General features: G+C 47.4%; 1 protein-coding gene across 1 annotated transcript in view; it reads right to left on the bottom strand.

Moving 5' to 3' along the window:
* Positions 1 to 18897, bottom strand: part of TPH2 (tryptophan hydroxylase 2) — a 101770-nt gene that overhangs the window by 74855 nt on the left and 8018 nt on the right. Inside the window, exon 5 of the mRNA XM_059683654.1 lies at positions 14994 to 15061. Within this exon, the coding sequence (XP_059539637.1) occupies positions 14994 to 15061 (68 nt within the window). The remainder of the gene's footprint in view (positions 1 to 14993; positions 15062 to 18897) is intronic.

Raw genomic sequence — 18897 nt, 5'->3', positions numbered from 1 at the left:
CACCAAGGGCTCATGCCCAAGTTGCAGGCTCCATCCCCAGTGTGGGGCATGCAGGAGGTAGCCAATCAATGATTGTCGCTCATTGTTGATGTTTCTATCTCCCCCTCCCTCTCCTTTCCTTTCTAAAATCAATAAAAATATATATGGTGTTTTTTTTCAATGTGGCCACAAGCCAGGAAAAAAAATATATATATATATCCTAAGTGGAATGGATGGATTCCATCATAGTTATACCATAAAGCAAATGCCTTTTTTTTTCCTACTGATTTCTAAGAGTCCATGAGAAAACTCTAAGGCTCCCACATTTGATAAAATTACACTTCAGAATTCAGACCATAATGGACACTCAGTCTATATATATAAAAGGCTAAGTGACCAGCCAACCAGCCGACCGGCCGGTAGGTATGACACGAACTAACCACCAGGGGGCAGACTCTCAATGCAGGAGCTGCTGAGTGACAGCAACTTTGCAAAGTGCTCTCTCGTACTTCGGGACCCCTCCGGGGATGTCAGACTGCCGGTTTCGGCCCCATCCCCACAGGCCAGGCTGAGGGACCCCACCTGCCGGGGGGGACCCCACTCACTCCACAGATGCCCTTTGAACCCTGGAGCTGCCTCAGGTGCAGCCAGCCAGGGAGGGACTGGGGAGGTTGGCTCCAGGGCATGTCCAGCCCATCTCATCCAGTACCGCCCCACTGGCCACCTTCTAATTAATTTCCTTTCAATGTGCACAAATCCATGCACTGGACATCTAGTAAGTTTATAACAAAATACTATCAGTAATACCTAAGGGTAAAATTTCTTAAAATATTACTCTGCTAAATCTATTGCCCCATTACAATATATGCTTCTTGAAAACAGGGATATTTGTTTGCTTTGCTCATTTTTATGTCTCTGACACCCAGAGAAGAGCCTGGAATACATAGCTGTTCAGTAAATAATGTTTGTGGAATAAGTAAATCAACCAATTAGGCCAAAACAAGCCACAGATTAAAAGGTTGAGAAAAATTGTAGTTGTTCATCAGACAATCTTGAAGATAGGTACTCATCTTACTTCATCTCTGCTTCATATACTTTAATTGCTATGGAAAAAGCAGCTCAAAGACTTTGAGGTTTAATCAGATTGCTGGTAGCTTCATTTATCCTTATGTACTACATAGTTTACAAGTAAGGTTTCCTTTTTTCTAATGATCTCAATTCCGGTTTCCTAGGCACTGTCACCCATCATACTTGCAGCCAAAAATTTTATCAGGAAAGAAAGCAGCAACTACCAATGCAAAAGGACATAACAGCCAAGCCTAACTAAACACAGACATGTTTCCTTGGCTGGACATCTTAATGAATGAACTTCCAAAGATATGTTCAAAGCCACAGGGCAGGAGGATTGAATATTATTTTTCAAAAAGGAAACTCACGAATCACTACAGTGACTTAACAACCAGCTGAGCTGTACCAAGCTTTCCAATCATTCAAGTTGTCTGACATCAAGTGGCTCAATAGGGTTCATTCGATGAGGAGACTGGCGGCCTGCGTCAGCTCAGCTACGTGAGGAACCGTCAAGGCGCATACTCATTTCCAGCGGCCCCCTAGGCCAGTCGGGGAAAGAGCATTTGTGATCACATATTTTATTTGCTTTTGCAAATGAGTTTTGCACACATGAATTTTCCTAAATGAGTCTATGGGCCCTAAGGAACTTTCCAATGTTAGAAAGCAAAAAATGTGCGTCTGTTTTGTTCCTATTGTTAATATTGGTGCTGCCTTTGTAAGAGACATAATGAAAACAAACTACTGTACCCAGGGAGCCTCGGGGAGAGAGGAGCTTTAACTCCGGGAAATTGTTTTTATTTATCCTGTGCCCCAGGATAGGGCTTCCCACCATTTTCTCACCTTGCAGAAAGCCCTCTGCACATTCAAAAGGAGTGATTTTCTCCTGCCAAAACTACCATGAAATTAAACATCAACAGCAACAACAATGGGTCAAGCAGCCATTAAAATGTGCATTCTCAACAAACTCAAAGAAGGTCATACAGAAAAGAATTTAAATTCAATAGCAGTCAACTGTGGGGAGCCCGAACTCAGGCCCTGTTCCTCATAACTCAGTCCCTGGTCCTAGAACTCAGTCCCTGGTCGCAGAACTCAGTCCCTGGTCCTAGAGCTCAGTCCCTGGTCCTAGAGCTCAGTCCCTGGTCCCAGAACTCAGTCCCTGTTCCTGGAACTCAGTGCCTGGCCCCAGAACTCAGTCCCTGGTCCTAGAACTCGGTCCCTGGTCGCAGAACTCAGTCCCTGGTCACAGAACTCAGTCCCTGGTCCCAGAACTCAGTCCCTGGTCCCAGAACTCAGTCCCTGGTCCTAGAACTCAGTCCCTGGTCCCAGAACTCAGTCCCTGGTCCCAGAACTCAGTCCCTGTTCCTAGAACTCAGTCCCTGTTCTCAGAACTCAGTCCCTGGTCTGGCGCCATATGTGGGGAGCCAGCACGGCCATGGCATACTCATGCCAGCTCAGCCTGGTTCAGTGACCCTAAGTGGGGGTGATGAAAGGCTTAGAAAAGACAGACAAGAGAATGAAAGCTGGGTCTCGGTGGGATGCTGCCCCTCTGATGGACAGCACCAGCACCCACAAGCTGTGTCTTTATTTTATAGCTGATGCCATGAGGCAAAGTAAGGGCGTGACCAAGATGTTTACAACACTCTTGTTGGTGTCAACCCTACTCAACTACATGCACCTGAACGCTATCACACAGGCACGTGGGGCCAAGTGTTTGGACCATAGGTCCACGCTTACAACTACAGCTGTTGGCTATAACTGTGCTGGAAGGCTCTGCCCTCCAAGCTGGGACGTGCAAGTGGCAATGAGAGGACTGTGCCCTCTCCTCAGTCCAAGGCTTGAACCTGTCCAAAACACTGTAGCCACGCCCCATAGTCAACAGTCTCAGGCCACGGAGATGAAGAGACCCAGGTGAGGTTCTCCCAGAGCCCACTTCCAATCCCATTCATCTTGCATCTGGACACACAGGGACGGAATGCTACTAACTACCGGGCCCCACCGCTTTCAGGAGTGGATGTGGGAATGCAGTTATTCTACAGTTCATGGCCTAACAATAGCATGCACTCACTCATTCATTCATCCATTTAACTATAACAATGATAATATAATAGCACAAGACATGGATTATGGCATATGCTGCTCACCTTCTAGGCTGATTAAATGACTGTGTGCATCCCCATTTTATGGTTGGGAAACTGAGGCCTGGTAATCTTCCCAAGATCAATCAGCTAGTAACTGGCATAGCAAGGACTCAGATTTCGGAAGGCTAGCTCTGGAGATCCCACTCAACCAATACGCCTCCCTGCCAGGGACTGAGTACCTAATGGTATCCTGCGTGGAGTTTGGTCTCTGCTTCCTCATTTGACACAGAGGAGAATAAGACAACTGCACAACACTGAGCAGATCCAAAGGCATGTCCTCAGCAAAGCACCTGGGCCAGTAGCTAACGGGTACTCAGTATAATTGGGTCTCTTCCTCCGGGTGTACAGAAATGACTAAAATGTCATCACTTCCCTGCAGGGCCAGAAACAGGTGTGGAAGTAATTTTAATCTTTCAAGTTCGTGGAAATCATTCTACCGTAAAAATACTCAGACCTCGTTCCCTGTGAAGCATTAGAATTTGGTGCAGCTTCTGGCCTTGTCAGTAATACCCAGCCTGACTGTGTTCATGTTTCTCACAGCTGTGGGAGCCATGCTGTCATCAGGCAACATCCCACGGAGGCATTTATGCACATCTAACAAACCCATCAAGCCCCCAACATGAAAAGGAGGAACCTTTTCCAAACCAATTTTCCCTTTTGTTTTTCTTTGCGATTCTCGGGCCCCCTTCCTTCCCGCCATTGAGCTGAACCTCGGGTAGTGAGAAACGCTCGGCATGAAAATGGTTCTCCCATGAAGCCCGATCGTTTAAATACTTACAAGAACTCATGTACACCGAGAATTCTGTGGAGCAGAATAACTTTTAAAAAACCCGAGCCATTTAATTCTGTTGCTCTTGTTTTCAACTTGATTGATTCCACCTGTGTCAAATAGAAGTTGCTATGCCGATTTTATTTTATTTTATTTTAAGAAAGAAAGGGTGTGGCCTTGGGCAGAGAACGATATTTAGATTCTCTTAGAACCCCTAATGTGACCTTCTTCGGAAACTCTTCTAGTCGTCTGGGAAATGACCCCAATACTACAACGATTTGGTTTTGTTCTACTTTTCAATTTACCGCTCCATTTCAGAGAAATTAAAGTATCCACAGCTAGTGTTTACGCAGGAGTCACAAAGCACCCAAACAGCCACATATATCTCAGCTTCATTCAAAACCCGGGAAAGCAAATCAATGGAGGATAATGAAATGGGACAAAATTAGCTCGGTCGAGAAGAAAACATATTTGCCTTCTAAGGTGCCTCTTCTCAAAAACACAGAGAAGATAAAAAATTAAACCTTGGACCCACAACACAATAAAGCCCACAATTCATCAAGAAACTGATGAGGAAAATGTCATTAAAGATAAAAACTTGCAACCACCGCCCCCCCCGCCCCCAGTTAAGTTTTTTTTCCCCCCCTGTTAAGAAAGCATAACTTTTCCCTTTCGTTCTTCCTCTGCCTTCTATTTGTTTTGTTTCCAATTAAGATTCGCCTATCTAAAAATAGGTAATGTAGCACTCAGGACTCCTGTTAGTAATGTATTCCTTTAAGCTACATTCTGAAACCAAGCAGGACCCATAAATCATGCCTCTTCTCGCATGAAATGAGAAATGCTAAGGTCAACGAAAATTTCTGGAAAGGTGCAGAGGTGGAGCCACCCCAGTTATTTTGCTGCAAGTTGCAATAATTGCAAACGCCTCCTAGGAAAACCTCCACAACGAATGGTAATCCTGAGGCCCAAACAAAAGCTAACTCGTCACAGCTACCTGGAAGCCCCAATATGCACAGAACTGGAAACAAGAGAAAAATTCTGAGGCGCCCTACATGAAATTACAGCACGGCGGAGGGTAGGAAACAGACAAGAATTGCTAACCAGTTAGTAGCTGTGGAACAACTGACAAAAGACTGCTCACACTCCTGAATGCCTGTGGGAGTTCTGTATCACCCTCCCGGCCGCCTATTAGCCGCCCACTAGACGCCGGACCCTGCTTGCGGGCGAACGGTCACGACTGCTGCCTACCAGCCATCAAAAGTAGCAAATGTTTCCTTGGTACAGACCATGCATCCAGCCAAGAACTGCCCGCTTCACCTTTTCCCGCCCACCCTCCTCATCTGTAGCCAATGTAAATCTTTCAGAACTTACATCTTTCTTCCCCAAACCTCATGTACGAAAGTGCCCGTCAACTCCAGCTCAGGGCACACGTTGCCTGTCCGTGGTGCCCTGCGGCCGCTGGTTCAGTCCGCAGGCCCCGGCACCTGGTCCTTTTCTGGCCAGCACAGGCCTCCAGACCCCCCTTCCCTCAGAAAACCTTTCAGCTGTGAGAGTTGTTTTAACGCTGAGCATTGGGAGGTCAGAGGCAGAGCAGCAAACAGCTCTACCCAATATCTGCTCAACACTTCTACCAGAGGGAGCCTACCTTTGTCTCTGATCACCCACCTCCTTCCTTTCCTTTGACAACCCGTGGCTGACTCCTGCCGAGTCATCTAAAGAAAAGAGGAAACTGAGACGATCTCCTGAGAAGTGAGGCGCTGGCTTAGGAGCCCACTACGCTTATTCCAAGGCTCATCCATTCCATCATTTGTGTCTACCCAGCATCTTAAAATGCATGGCATATTGCTGAATCTCAGTCCCAGGGGGCTTTGTTATGACAGCAGGTGGTATGTGGGGCTGTGGGGAGAGGAAGGCGGGTAGCAGGGGGAAAATGCCCTTCTCTGCTTGGATGGGGAGAGGAGGTTAGAGTCCCATCACCATTCCCTGTTGATGAGAGAATGCTCCCTCTGTAATGGCGCTGAGTGGAATATTCACAGCTCACCCAAATTGAATGCGCCTGCTGGGCTGGTGATTGCACTTTTCAGATACGCTCGTCTCCACGTGGGGCTGTTTTGTTTTAGTCTCTGTTTAGCTGTGTACCTACCCTCAGAGCAAATGAATCTCAAAGGGTGCAATTTTGTCAATCAAAAAATCAAGAAATAAATAGGCTAGCAACTAGAAAAAGCCAGAGGAAGACAAATCTCTAACATTGTTTTTCAAGCCTCGGCCCAGCTGTGTTTATTTCCATCCATGATATACCCCACGAGGGTCAGGCTTCCAGCAGGCGGGGAGCACAGGGCCTGAGAGGGGAGCACAATTGCTGCGCAGGGCGAGGAGGTGGGCCGCCGGCCAGGGCCCGGCAGATGTCCCACGCACTCCACGAGAGACAGCACATGGCCTTGGAGCCAGACAGGGCTGGTTTGCGTCCTGGCTGCATAAAATCTCAAGTGTATCAAATACTTACAAGAACGATGCATCTCTTGCCCTAACTGGTTTGGCTCAGTGGATAGAGTGTCGGCCCGCGGACTGAGGGTTCCAGGTTTGATTCAGGTCAAGGGCATGTACATTGGTTGCGGGCACATCCCCAGTAGGGGGTGTGCAGGAGGTAGCTGATCGATGTTTCTCTCTCTTCGATGTTTCTAACTCTCTATCCCTCTCCCTTCCTCTCTGTAAAAAACCAATAAAATATATATATATATATATTTTTTTTTTAAAAGAACGATGCATCTCAAATATGCTAGAATTCTGTGTAGAGAATGACTCTTTAAAATTCCAAGTCACTTACTTAGTTGTTTCAGTGTTATTTTCAACTTGTATATGAAAACACATATGGCAAGTGAAGTGTTACAGCCACTTCCAAAAAAAGAAAAGAAAAGAAAGAAAAACAACCTGGCTTCTTGCACTAAGGAGAGGTTTAGGTTCCATCAGAGAGGCACACTGGAAACCCCCGAGAGCAACCTTGTTCTGAAACTGTTCTGGTCATCTGGGAAATAAACCTGGGCCTATAGATATTTGCTTTGGTTCAATTTACTGCTCGATTCTGGAGAAGTTAACAGAATAACAGCTGGTGTTTATGTGGATGACAATCAGCTGTGTCACCTTTTGCAAGTCTCTTAATGTCGCTAAACCTCAGATTCCTCACCTTCAAACCAAGTTACGATAATGCCACTTGTCACCGAGGCTTACCGTGGGGTTAAATGAGAGAACATACGCAATGCGTTTAACACGGGTCCAGCATGGGGCCAGAATTTAACTGAAGGAAGCTACCCAAATAAGCCAGCTAAGAGCTCCGCGTATGGTGAACATTTCTACCACCATCAGCCATTCAGGGATGCCTCCCAACACAGCGCAGCCCCCACCTGGACCCTCTAACTGTAGCTGAGACTCGCTGACCTGGGAAGGCCTTGCAGAGGGTCACTTTGTAGGCTGAAGAAGCAAGCTGTGTGCATGAGTTACGTGAAACTGAAACGGCGAACACGTACACACACACACACACACACACACACACAGATTTTTTGAAAAGCTCCTTTTTAACCCAGTCCACCATGGAGCCAAAAATTCCTTAATTCATTCACTCCTTAAAGTCCTTTACTCAGTTTAAATGAGCTTAACAAATGGTTATATGGAACTAAGGAACCATTAGCAACTTAACCGTGATGATAATAATCACATCATCATAGATTCCACACCCACTTGCACCAGTCAGCATCTGGGCTCTGTCATCATTGCTAATCCTCCCAGTGATACCAGGTACACATTAAGATGAGAGCGCTGAGACTCCGAGAGATTAGGTCAATGCTCATGGCCGCAGAGCTTGTGAGGAGGGCAGGAATTCAAACCCAGTTCCGTCTAGCTCCAACGCCTATACATTCTGCCCCACCTTCTGCTGCACCATGCTGCCCTGCCTTCTGTAGGTTAGTTCTAGAGACAGTGCATGGGCACCCATTGTGGAAGAGCAGTTAGGGAGGGTCTTAAAGAAATAATATCAAACACAAATTAAATGTATGTCTTCACCGATTTCCAAGACAGTTCCCAGTGAGCCCCACCTACTGGTATTCATGCCCAGGTGCAGTCCCCTCACACAGTATATCAGGGTTGGGCTATGAAACCAATAGAATTCATCAGGAGTGATGGTATATCACTTCTGAGTTTAGATGGATTTTTCCTCGATCTCTTTGGATCACTTGGTTTGAGGGCACTCCGGCAGCCCTGTGGAGAGGCCCACGTTGCCAGAAACTGTGGCCTCCTGCCACAGCCATATGTGTGACCAAATTGGAAACGTCGCCCAGCCCAGCCCTCACATGACTGCTTCTCTGGTCAACACTCTGACTCCAGCCTCTGGAGAAACCCTGACCCAGAGCCACCCAGCCACGCTGCTCCCCGATTCCTGACCCTGAGAAACTTCGTGAGATAATAAGTATCTGCTGTTTTAAACTGCTCAATTTGGGGGTAGTTTGTTACACGGCGATAAATAACTAATACAGTGTAATAATCAGACGGACTTCAGGGCTTATAGAAAGTCTTGGCCAAGGTGGTGGAGAAGGGTATTAAAGGTAATAAAAAGATTGGGAGATGCTAGAGAAAAAGGCGAGATCGGTTGAAGTAAGAAAACGAATGTTATAAAAATATTAGCAAATACTTAAAGTAGCATTTCCTATGCAGTATTCTAAGTGTTGTTAGTATATTAGCTCATTTAACCCTTACAATAATCCTCTAAAGCAGAATAGGTTATCCCTATTTTACATATAAGGAAACTGAGGCACAGAAGACAAATAACTTGCAGGTGTCCCTTGGCTGACAGTGATAAAGCTGGAATTCACCCCAGGCAGTCCAGCTATAACTTCTACAACTCTTAATTACTCCACGCACAGCCTCTCAGATTGAAAGAGAAATTGGAGAAGGTAACTGAAGCCTTGCAAGCAGGTCAGGGGTCTGAGTAAACCCCAGGCTTCTGGTCTAGAGGTGTTGATTATTGTTTTGATAAAGTTAATAGTAAAGTGCATTGCCATCTCTGTTGATTTCATTTAATCCTTAAAACTCTCCCAGGGGAGGGGCAGAGAGATACTGTTATCTCCATTTTACAGAGAACACTGAGGTTGAGCGATGTCTAGGAACCATTTGGATCCCTGGGTTTGTTTTTTGTTCTGTTTTGGTTTTTTGCTAATCCTCACCCGAGGATATTTTTCCATTGACCTTTCTTTTAAATATTTTTTTTTTATTGATTTCAGAGAAGAAGGGAAGGAGAGAGAGATAGAAACATCAATGAGAGAGAGAATCATTGATTGGCTGCCTCCTGCACACCCCACACTGGGGATGGAGCCCCCAACCCAGGCATGTGCTCTGACCAGGAATTGAACATGACCTACAGGTTCATAGGTTGACACTCAACCACTGAACCATGCCGGTGGGCTCCATTGACTTTTAGAGAGAGTGGAAGGGAGGGAGAGAGAGAGACATCGATGTGAAAGACACATCAATTGGTTGCCTCCCGCATGCGCCCAACCAGCGCTGAGGATCAAGCCTGTAACTGAGGTCCATGCCCCAACCAGCTAGGGTGGATTCCCTGGAATTGAAATCAAATGAGTTTCTTTGGAAAAGTGGGGAATTTTCCAACTTTAATTAAAGCAAATTATGACATGTTGAAACTCCCTTGTTTACCTTACCCACTGACATTTGCTTTTACTTATTTGCATTTCAGATTCCATGGACTAAAAAAAATAAATAAGGAAAGCAAAAAGGAGGCAGCCCCATGAGAAGAATATGAGGTTCACGTACCACCTTAATTTCAACCAGGAGAAAGCACATTCGTAACCAAACACAATCACAGTAATATTCAAAATCAATTTAAGCAAACAAGAGGGGCATATTAAAGTCAGAGCTCGGGGCCTCTTTCCAAGAGAGTACGATAGATTGAAATAACTACCGGCCCTCCCCCCCACCCCCCCCCCCCGCCACCACCACCACTAATATAATTAAATTAAATATGCATGCATATTTTGGGGGAATAATCATTATAATAGCCCCCAAAGAAAAATCTGTTTATTTCTAGTCAACCAGAAAAAAAAAAAAAAACCTGTATTACTCATTTTTCCTCCAACAATATAGCAATTGTGAAACCCACATAAACACTGGAAAGCTAATGTCAAGCTTAAAATATGAAGGTGCCAATGACAGAAACCTGGAGAGTATCACACAAACCTATAGCTCCAACATCACAGTCATCATTCCCCCTCCTCCACATGCCATCTGCCCCCCACGCACTCCCATTGCAAGTCTGTATGCCTTCACATATCTCCTCCCGGGGTCCTCTGTGCTTGTTTACACTAGGATTTCTTTCCTTTCGGTTGGAGAGGACAGGCTGCGACCCGCATCCATTACCCATGATATTAAAACACTGCCCTGTCATTCCAGGGCCTTCATTCTCAGGGCTTCTAGGGAGACTGATATTTGCACTAATGAATGCTTCCTCCGCCGTTATTGGGGAGGCAGCTAGGTCTTCCTGACACGCGTGGCCACAGCGCTCAGGCATGTCTGCGGGCGGCAGCGCGCCTCTGGGTAATCAATCATGGTTCTCGGCAGCGCTGTCAATCAGGAACGCACCTGAGTGGCACCTATGGACAACTGTGTGCTGGCACGGTCCCCGGCCCTCTCCTCTCTCAGGCTCGTGGTTATACGGACTCCGAGCCTGCTGTTTTCTCATCACAGAGTGGAATTGTTTCATTTTCCTCTGCATGTGTTGATTCTTCCCCCCTGCTTTATCCTTTCAAGACTATCACAGAAAATATAGTATTCAACACAAATGCCCCAGAGGGCTTCCTGGCCATGTTTCAATAGATATGATTCGGTACTTCATATCTTTTCCTTCCCCTCCCCTGTGCACCCCTCAGGCGACATCCCGCCAATCCCTACGGCACCCCCAAACCATCTCTGCTCCATCTTTGTCTATATTTCCGACCATATATTTGACTTCTTCTCCGTGTCCTGAAAGCCTTAACGAACTACCGACAGGAAGTTGAATTGGTCTCCCCATGTCAGACTGGTCTCTAATTTTATCACCAAACTATGTTTGCAGGGACCCCATGCACTGGGGGTTTCCAGCACCACCCAATTTCAAATGATCTGCTTCTCAGACCTGTGGTTCAAGCTTTGGCTTGGAAATCAGATCCCAGCACTCGGCCAGAAGCCACTCAAACGCGCTTATTTTAAGTAATTATTGTATCGACATCTTTTTCCTTTGCTCACTCAGAAAGCCATTAGCACCGGAAAAAGATCTATTTCAACCAGAAACTGTAGCTTTATTTTTTGTCAAATAAAAGCAAACCTCAAAAAAAATAAAACAAAAAAAAACCTCACTCTGACCGGTTTGGCTCAGTGGATAGAGTGTCGGCCTGGGGACTGAAGGGTCCCGGGTTCGATTCCAGTCAAGGGCATGTGCCTTGGTTGCGGGCACATCCCCAGTCGGGGGGTGTGCAGGAGGCAGCTGATTGATGTTTCTCTCTCATCAATGTTTCTGGCTCTCTATCCCTCTCCCTTCCTCTCTGTAAGAAATCAATAAAATAAAATAAAATTTAAAAAAAAAAACCTCACTTACCGCGTGGCAAGCTGGAGATGATGACCCAGGCCCCGCTAGGGACTCGCTAGTACCTGTGTCCCACCCCCATCAGCACCTGAACACAAGCCTGAGCCCTGCCCTCAGCTTGCAAACACACAGGTACTTGCGCACAAACACACGTGTATTTATACACACAAAAATGGCTGGCCCTTATCCATCCTCAAACTCATACCCGTAGAAGCCACAGCAGTGATGGCATGAGGGACACTAAGCAGTGCCCGCTTTCTCTCTCCGTCCCACAAGTCCCTGACTGAAGCATCCCAGGGCACCTTCCTCACTCTGTCCACGACAAGAAGCACCCGAGGCAACTGGCGATCTGTTATCAGTATTTGCAGCTTCCCACACACACACACGTGGGAACGTAACTGCTCGCTATGAAATCTCTCCACAAAGAAGGATGTCGGTCAGCACAAAATGCATCGGTAGACACAACAGTCTTTAAGTGGGAAACCGAAGGAGTTTTATTCCCAGGATTACTTCCAGGGACACTTGAACTACAGTATTCGTTAAGGTGGCAGCAAGAACAATGGTGTTAACACAGCTAAAGAATTAAGCAATAGGTCACCTGGAAACTGAAGACAGTCTGTGGACAAGGGAAAGGGGAGGATGTAATAATAACTGACAGTTATGATCACAAGTCACGTGCTAGGCACTGTGCAAACCACAGCCATGGGTTCTCTTTCAGAGTCCCTACACCAGCCCTGCGAGATGGGTTCTATTGTTAGACACTCTTCCCCGGTGAAGAAACTGGGGCACGGTGATGTTGATCACCCCAGGAGGAAGCAGTGGAGTCAGGACTCAAGCCCCAGATAGTCTGGCTCCGATGGCCCAGTTTTCCATCATGTTATTCTGGGCACTCAGCCTGAGTCAGCACTGTCCAGGGGAGAGGGTTGCAATGGTCTTGGATCCCAAACTCTCTTAAATATCCTCTGCTTTGACTGTGTCGCCAAAATAGCCTTCAGGTTATCATCTGGCCTCTGGTGTCATGACAAAAGGGAGCGGGCATGAGTCCTATGGGAGTAGTTTCTCCCTGTGACATGATGACTTGCCGGTGTCCTGCCTACCTCGGCCTCCTGAACCTTCGTTATGGAGAATCAGGCCCTGGACCCTGAGTACAGCCTCACTTTGTAAGCTGGGGCCGGACCCTGGAACACTGCAGCTCCCTCTGGCCCCAGCCAGCCCACCTTTGTATAAAACCTCCACCATTTCCAGCCTCCAATGTTGACTTGTGTTTCCAATACACACCACATCTCCATGTCCCTCTTGCGCTAAGGGAAAATGGCAAAGGCAAACTTGTGAATACTTTGAGAGCCTCACCCTCCATCATTTCTACTATGTGCCCGTTTCCTCTCCTCTCTATATAAACATGTTTCCTTTAACGCCAAAGGACTCCCCATAACAATGCTTCTTAAAACGGGTTGACTCATATATATCGATTCTATTAGTGTCATCACAGTACCAGCTTGCCTTTGTCCAGCGTGGGCTCTGTCAAGAAGAAATAAACGACATTTGAGCTAGCTCCTTGATCACTATGCTAACAAAATCCTTTCTATACCACCATATATATAATATACTGCATATGAAATACATTTGTATCTATCTTTTATCTAAAGGAAAAGGCTCTGCCAAGTCCTGAGCTTTGACTGTGTCCCCTCAGGTCCCAAAGGCATGTCCTGCCCACCCCTTTCTAAGGACCCACCTCTGCAGGCATGGCCTGGTTCCACAGGCAGGGTCTGTGAACCTAGGGGAGTTCATCTTTTTATTTTTTTAAAATATTTTTGTATTGATTTCAGAGAGGAAGGGGGAAGGGGGATGGAGAGATAGAAACATCGATGATGAGGATAATCATTGATCGACTGCCTCCTGCACACCCCACACTGGGGATCGAGCCCGAAATCTGGACATGTGCCCTGACTGGTAATCGAACCTGGTGACCTCCTGGTTCACAGGTCAATGCTCAACCACTGAGCCATGCCACTGGGTGGGGAGCTCATCTTAACACTCACGACCACTGATCAGGGCCTGATGTGAAAAAGTGAGCACGGCCATCAGAGTGCTGTCTTGGCAACCTGACAGGGAAACACTGGAAGACAAGGTTAAAGAGAGAGACAGTGCTGAGGGCTTAAGCGGGCAGGAGGTTGGGCTTGGGCCTGGACAAGCCACCAGCACACTGACATTGCGAGGGGGTAGAAGGTCACAGTGGTTAAAAAAGGGTCAAGGAGCTGTGTGGAACAGAAGAGATGAGAATGGAGAAGACACATGTGGAAAAGCATGTGCCAAGCAGTCCTGGTTTTCAGGATTAAAAATATACTAGAGGAAGAACGAAGGATGCGTGGGGTTTGGTAGGAGGAAAGGAAGAGCACCAGAGCATCCGGGAAGTTAGAAATGGCCCAATCAGAGGTGTGGCATGAAATCCTCCCATTTTTGCCTTAAGTGCCTATGTGTCATAGTCCTTAAAAAGAAAGAAAGGAAGGAGGGCAGGAAGGAGGGAGGGAGGGAGGGAAGGAAACACTGATACCTTGTATAACACATGTAATGTCCTAACTTCTCACCAAGGACAAACTTGCCCCACAGGACAATTGAGTTTCTCACCTAGTCTCAACTAGAGTAAGAAAGAATCTTTCCTGCCAGGTAGGATTTATATTTTGTCCTGATGACAGATTTATGTAGCTGATCACATACCAGACAAAGTAAAAGCAGCACCATGATGGGCTACAAGTTTTATTGGTGTGACCAGAATACAGAGAGGCCTACCGTATACTCCATTTTTCTAGACACGGCCTGTAGTCAACACACTACATCATCGCCTGTCGCAGTACCCTGTCACGGCCATCTAATACCATGCACAATGCACGGTCCTCACCCCAATCCTTAGGTTCTTTCATTTCCTCCCCACCCTCAACCAGGATTGGGTCTGAAACTCTCCAATTTCCAGGAAGTTTCCCTTTCCACACAAAGCAAACACATCTCTTTTCATTTCGGCTGCTCACATGAGCCCTTTCGCCATTCTTGCTGAATACCCTACTTTCATTGGGGACGCTAGACATTGAGGGAGGTTACGGAAAACTCAAATCAAAAGCAAAATGAAAACACAGTTTCTGGGCCCTGCAGAGTGGACAAAAGCAGCTTCTTCGTGGAGCTGTGAACACAATGGTGAAAATGTAGCCCTTGGCATGAGGCCCAAAGGTCTCATTCTTTCACAGTTGTACCCAGATGTCAAACATCAGTGTTGGTATTTAATGCCCACAGAGTTGGAGAGTGTTTAAAAATGGTTCCTATCTGCCTTCGGAAAAGTCAAAGCGAAGAGAAGGTGGGTCTGTTTAACACAGCACGTGCTTTTCTAACTAGCCAGTGACAAGTTGCAGAAAACAGCTACACGGGTACTTACTATTTATAACTCATGGCCACATCCACAAAATACTTTCTTCTCTGTCGATAGACATTGTCCTTAAATCCCTTAAACAGAAAAAGAGATGACGTTATTTAACCAAGATCCAAAAAGTGAGCTGCAGAAGGCCTCAAAGAAAATTGCTGTGGTGTTGACTGACTACTCAATTCAAATGTAAATGTGTATCCTTGTGTGACATCTTTATGACACAGGCAGAAGCAAACTGTGCTCACACAGTAAAACCTCATTAAACCGGGACTGTACTAATTTGGGATGTGTGGGAATTCAGGCTAAAGTTTACCTTTCCACCAAGTGGGCAGAATGGCTTAGTTAAGCAAATTGATGCTGTGGACTATTCTTTTGGTTTTCATTTGCATGTAATTGATCTTCATCATAAATTAATATTATCCTTTCCATTAAAACAAGTCCCTTTAACCTCATTATTCAGTAAGTTAATCTAAATTTAATTTATTTGTGTAAGTGATCAATAAGTGTTCATTTATTTAAAACTCATTCATTCACAATAATTATCAAATCCCCAAATTAGTATGAATTAAAGAGGTTTTGCTGTGTCTTATGAGTAAAGCCACATGATGCAAAACCAATTTTAAGGGATTCATGCACAGGACAGCAAGTCAGCTCCATTCCACCCTGAGTTCTCATGAGTCTGATGAGTTTTTAGCAACTTCAAGACTTTTATTCATTGTCATAACATCTGGGAAATTAAACATCCTGTCTGTCATTCTTCAATCAAGTGGAATCCTTCTGAGAGGATTTCTTGTTTTACTCGAAAATCTCTCCTCTTGTCAATAGGCTTTCCATTTCCTTTCCCTTCAGAGGGTGTTTCTTCCAAGTGCTGGGAGCCCAGAAGGAATTATTTCAATCTAACTTTCTATTGATGCGGCCCCAAAAGATAAGCAGGAAGCAGTGGCCACTCTGAGAAGGGAGGCCAGGCAAGAGGACAGGCCACTGAGATCACTGGTCTGAGAGGGGAGCTGCCACAGGCCCACAAAGGCCCATAGAGGCCCACACAGGCCCACACAGGCCCACACAGGCCCACACAGGCCCACACAGGCCCACACGGCCCACACAGGCCCACACAGGCCCACACAGGCCCACACAGGCCCACACAGGCCCACACGGCCCACACAGGCCCACACGGCCCACACAGGCCCACACAGGCCCACACAGGCCCACACGGCCCACACAGGCCCACACAGGCCCACACAGGCCCACACAGGCCCACACGGCCCACACAGGCCCACACAGTCCCATACAGGCCCACACAGGCCCACACAGGCCCACACAGGCCCACACAGTCCCATACAGGTCACACAGGCCCACACAGGCCCACACAGTCCCATACAGGTCACACAGGCCCACACAGGCCCACACAGGCCCACACAGGCCCACACGGCCCACACAGGCCCACACGGCCCACACAGACCCACACGGCCCACACAGACCCACATGGCCCACACAGGCCCACACAGGCCCACACAGGCCCACACGGCCCACACAGGCCCACATGGCCCACACAGGCCCACACAGGCCCACACAGGCCCACACAGGTCCACATGGCCCACACAGGCCCACACAGACCCACATGGCCCACACAGGCCCACACAGGCCCACACAGGCCCACACAGACCCACATGGCCCACACAGGCCCACACAGGCCCACACAGACCCACACGGCCCACACAGGCCCACACAGGCCCACACGGCCCACACAGGCCCACACGGCCCACACAGGCCCACACAGGCCCACACAGACTCACATGGCCCACACAGGCCCACACAGACCCACATGGCCCACACAGGCCCACACGGCCACACAAGCCCACACAGGCCCACATGGCCCACACAGGCCCACACAGGCCCACACAGCCCACACAGGCCCACACAGGCCCACACAGGCCCACACGGCCCACACAAGCCCAGCCGCCCCCTGCTGCAACTTCTGCAAAGTGGGCTGTTCAACAGTAACTCAAACACATAGGAAACCATTGCATTCTCTCTCCTGGCTGAAGAACTGGCCTTCAAGCCAGAAACCTTCCCAGGACTCTGCTGGACAGAAGCGAACAGCTTCAATCACCAACAGCCCTTCTCTCGGGAAGCACAAGAGAGTTACTGACGGGGAGAGAGATGAGGGCCCTGCGGTCACCCAGACCCCTGCAGCCATGAAGCTTCCCGCCCTGGAAGCCAGCACTTTTTTCCTTTTGCTATGAATTGGGAGTTTTTAAACTGGGGCCCATAGGCAGGCGTGGGAAGCCTTAAAATGAGTGCATACAAAATTTCGTGACCAGAGTTACCACAATCACAAATGGGTCTGGGACCTCAAAAGAAAACTCCTGCTGCAGAGGGGATACGTGATCCTGCTAGATAGAGAGTGAGAGTTTCAGCACTCACTGGGAACGCCAGGCAACCTGGGATGGCGAAACTGAAGAGATCCAAGCACCTTTATTACTCAAAAAGAAATCAGGCCAGGACAAAAGGAAAAGAGCCGTGTGAAAAGCACAGCATCTGTTCCCCAGTTCCTGCCAAACCGGACACCATGGTAACAGCATCATAATCTGCTGGGCTTCCTGAAGACTCTCGATTGTCTCTCCTCAGCGAACACCTGCACCTTTTCCAGGCATGTGGAGAGTGATTCACTCATCACGCCTCATTAGCCCAGGGTGGCGGCGATTACATGAACGTGTGGGCAATCCACAGCTTCCAGGACTGAATCCTGGGCCCACAAAGTAAACCTAATGCTGGCTACCCTGGGGATCAGAGACACCGCATTCCATCACTCGGGACTGAGGCCAGGGATAAGGGTACCAGATAAAATACAGATACGGGACACGTGCAATATTTGGGGCATTCTTCTAAGGAACAATTATGTGTTGTTTACTTGAAATGGATATGTAAATGACCATCCTATATATACTTATTTGCTAAATCTGGCAACCCTAGCACCCAGAAATAGCTACTGGGCAACCCACCCTTTCTCTCTCAGTTTCAGCCAAGGGAAACTGAAGCCAGGCTGGCAGCCCGAAGTGCTCAGCTAACTGTATGCGGGCACTCAAGGAGCTATCCCACGTAAGTCAACCCTGGTGGGATTTCAGACGCACCGGGGAGCTTTAAATACTACTCAAACCCCAGGCGCATTCCCAGGCGCTCTGATTTAAGCACCCTGAAATGAGGCCCTGGCTTCAGTCTGCTTTTTAATTCCCCACAGATGATTTGAATGGAAAGCTAGGCTGAGAAGCACTGAGCTAGGACATTCGTTCTCAAACGTTAGAGCTCATGAACAAGCACCTTATGGGTGGACCTTGAACCAGTCTAGATCCTTGCTACTCAGCGTGTGGTCCCAAACCTGCGGCATAAGCCTCGAATGGGAGCTCGCTGGAAATGCTAGGAAGCTCTCTAGAATCTCGGGACCTCATCTGCATTTTGAGAAGATATTCCAGGTGACTTGTTTGTTCATTAGCATTTGGGAGGCCCTGGCCCTTTCCGGGGCGCCTCTGCGGCTGACTTTTAGACCCCCAGCCCCTTCTGAGCCATGCCAGCACGAGGGGGCCCATCTTTGTGCAATAACCCTTCTCAGGACCAGGGTTCTTCTGAAGCACAAAAGGGCCTTGGACAACATTTCTGTCCTCATCAAATAATAACATAAAAAACACCAACTTACCAATATCAAAGTGTGCACAATGAACATTTGGTGTGCTTATAAAAGAAAGATGTGTGGTTAAAAAAAAATGAGTGAGGTAGGAGGTTGCTAACTACTTGCAATTATTTAAAGTGGCTGTAAAGAAAATAAGAAAAGGCATCATAAGATGGGTGTAATTAGGGATAATGGAACAAAATTAAGCACAGGACAATGTACACTGAGTATTGAATACATTTTTTCACAGCA

This window comes from Myotis daubentonii, chromosome 2, assembly GCF_963259705.1.
Source record: "Myotis daubentonii chromosome 2, mMyoDau2.1, whole genome shotgun sequence".
NCBI classification, from domain to species: Eukaryota; Metazoa; Chordata; class Mammalia; order Chiroptera; family Vespertilionidae; genus Myotis; species Myotis daubentonii.
This window is presented reverse-complemented; position numbering and strand designations above follow the sequence as displayed.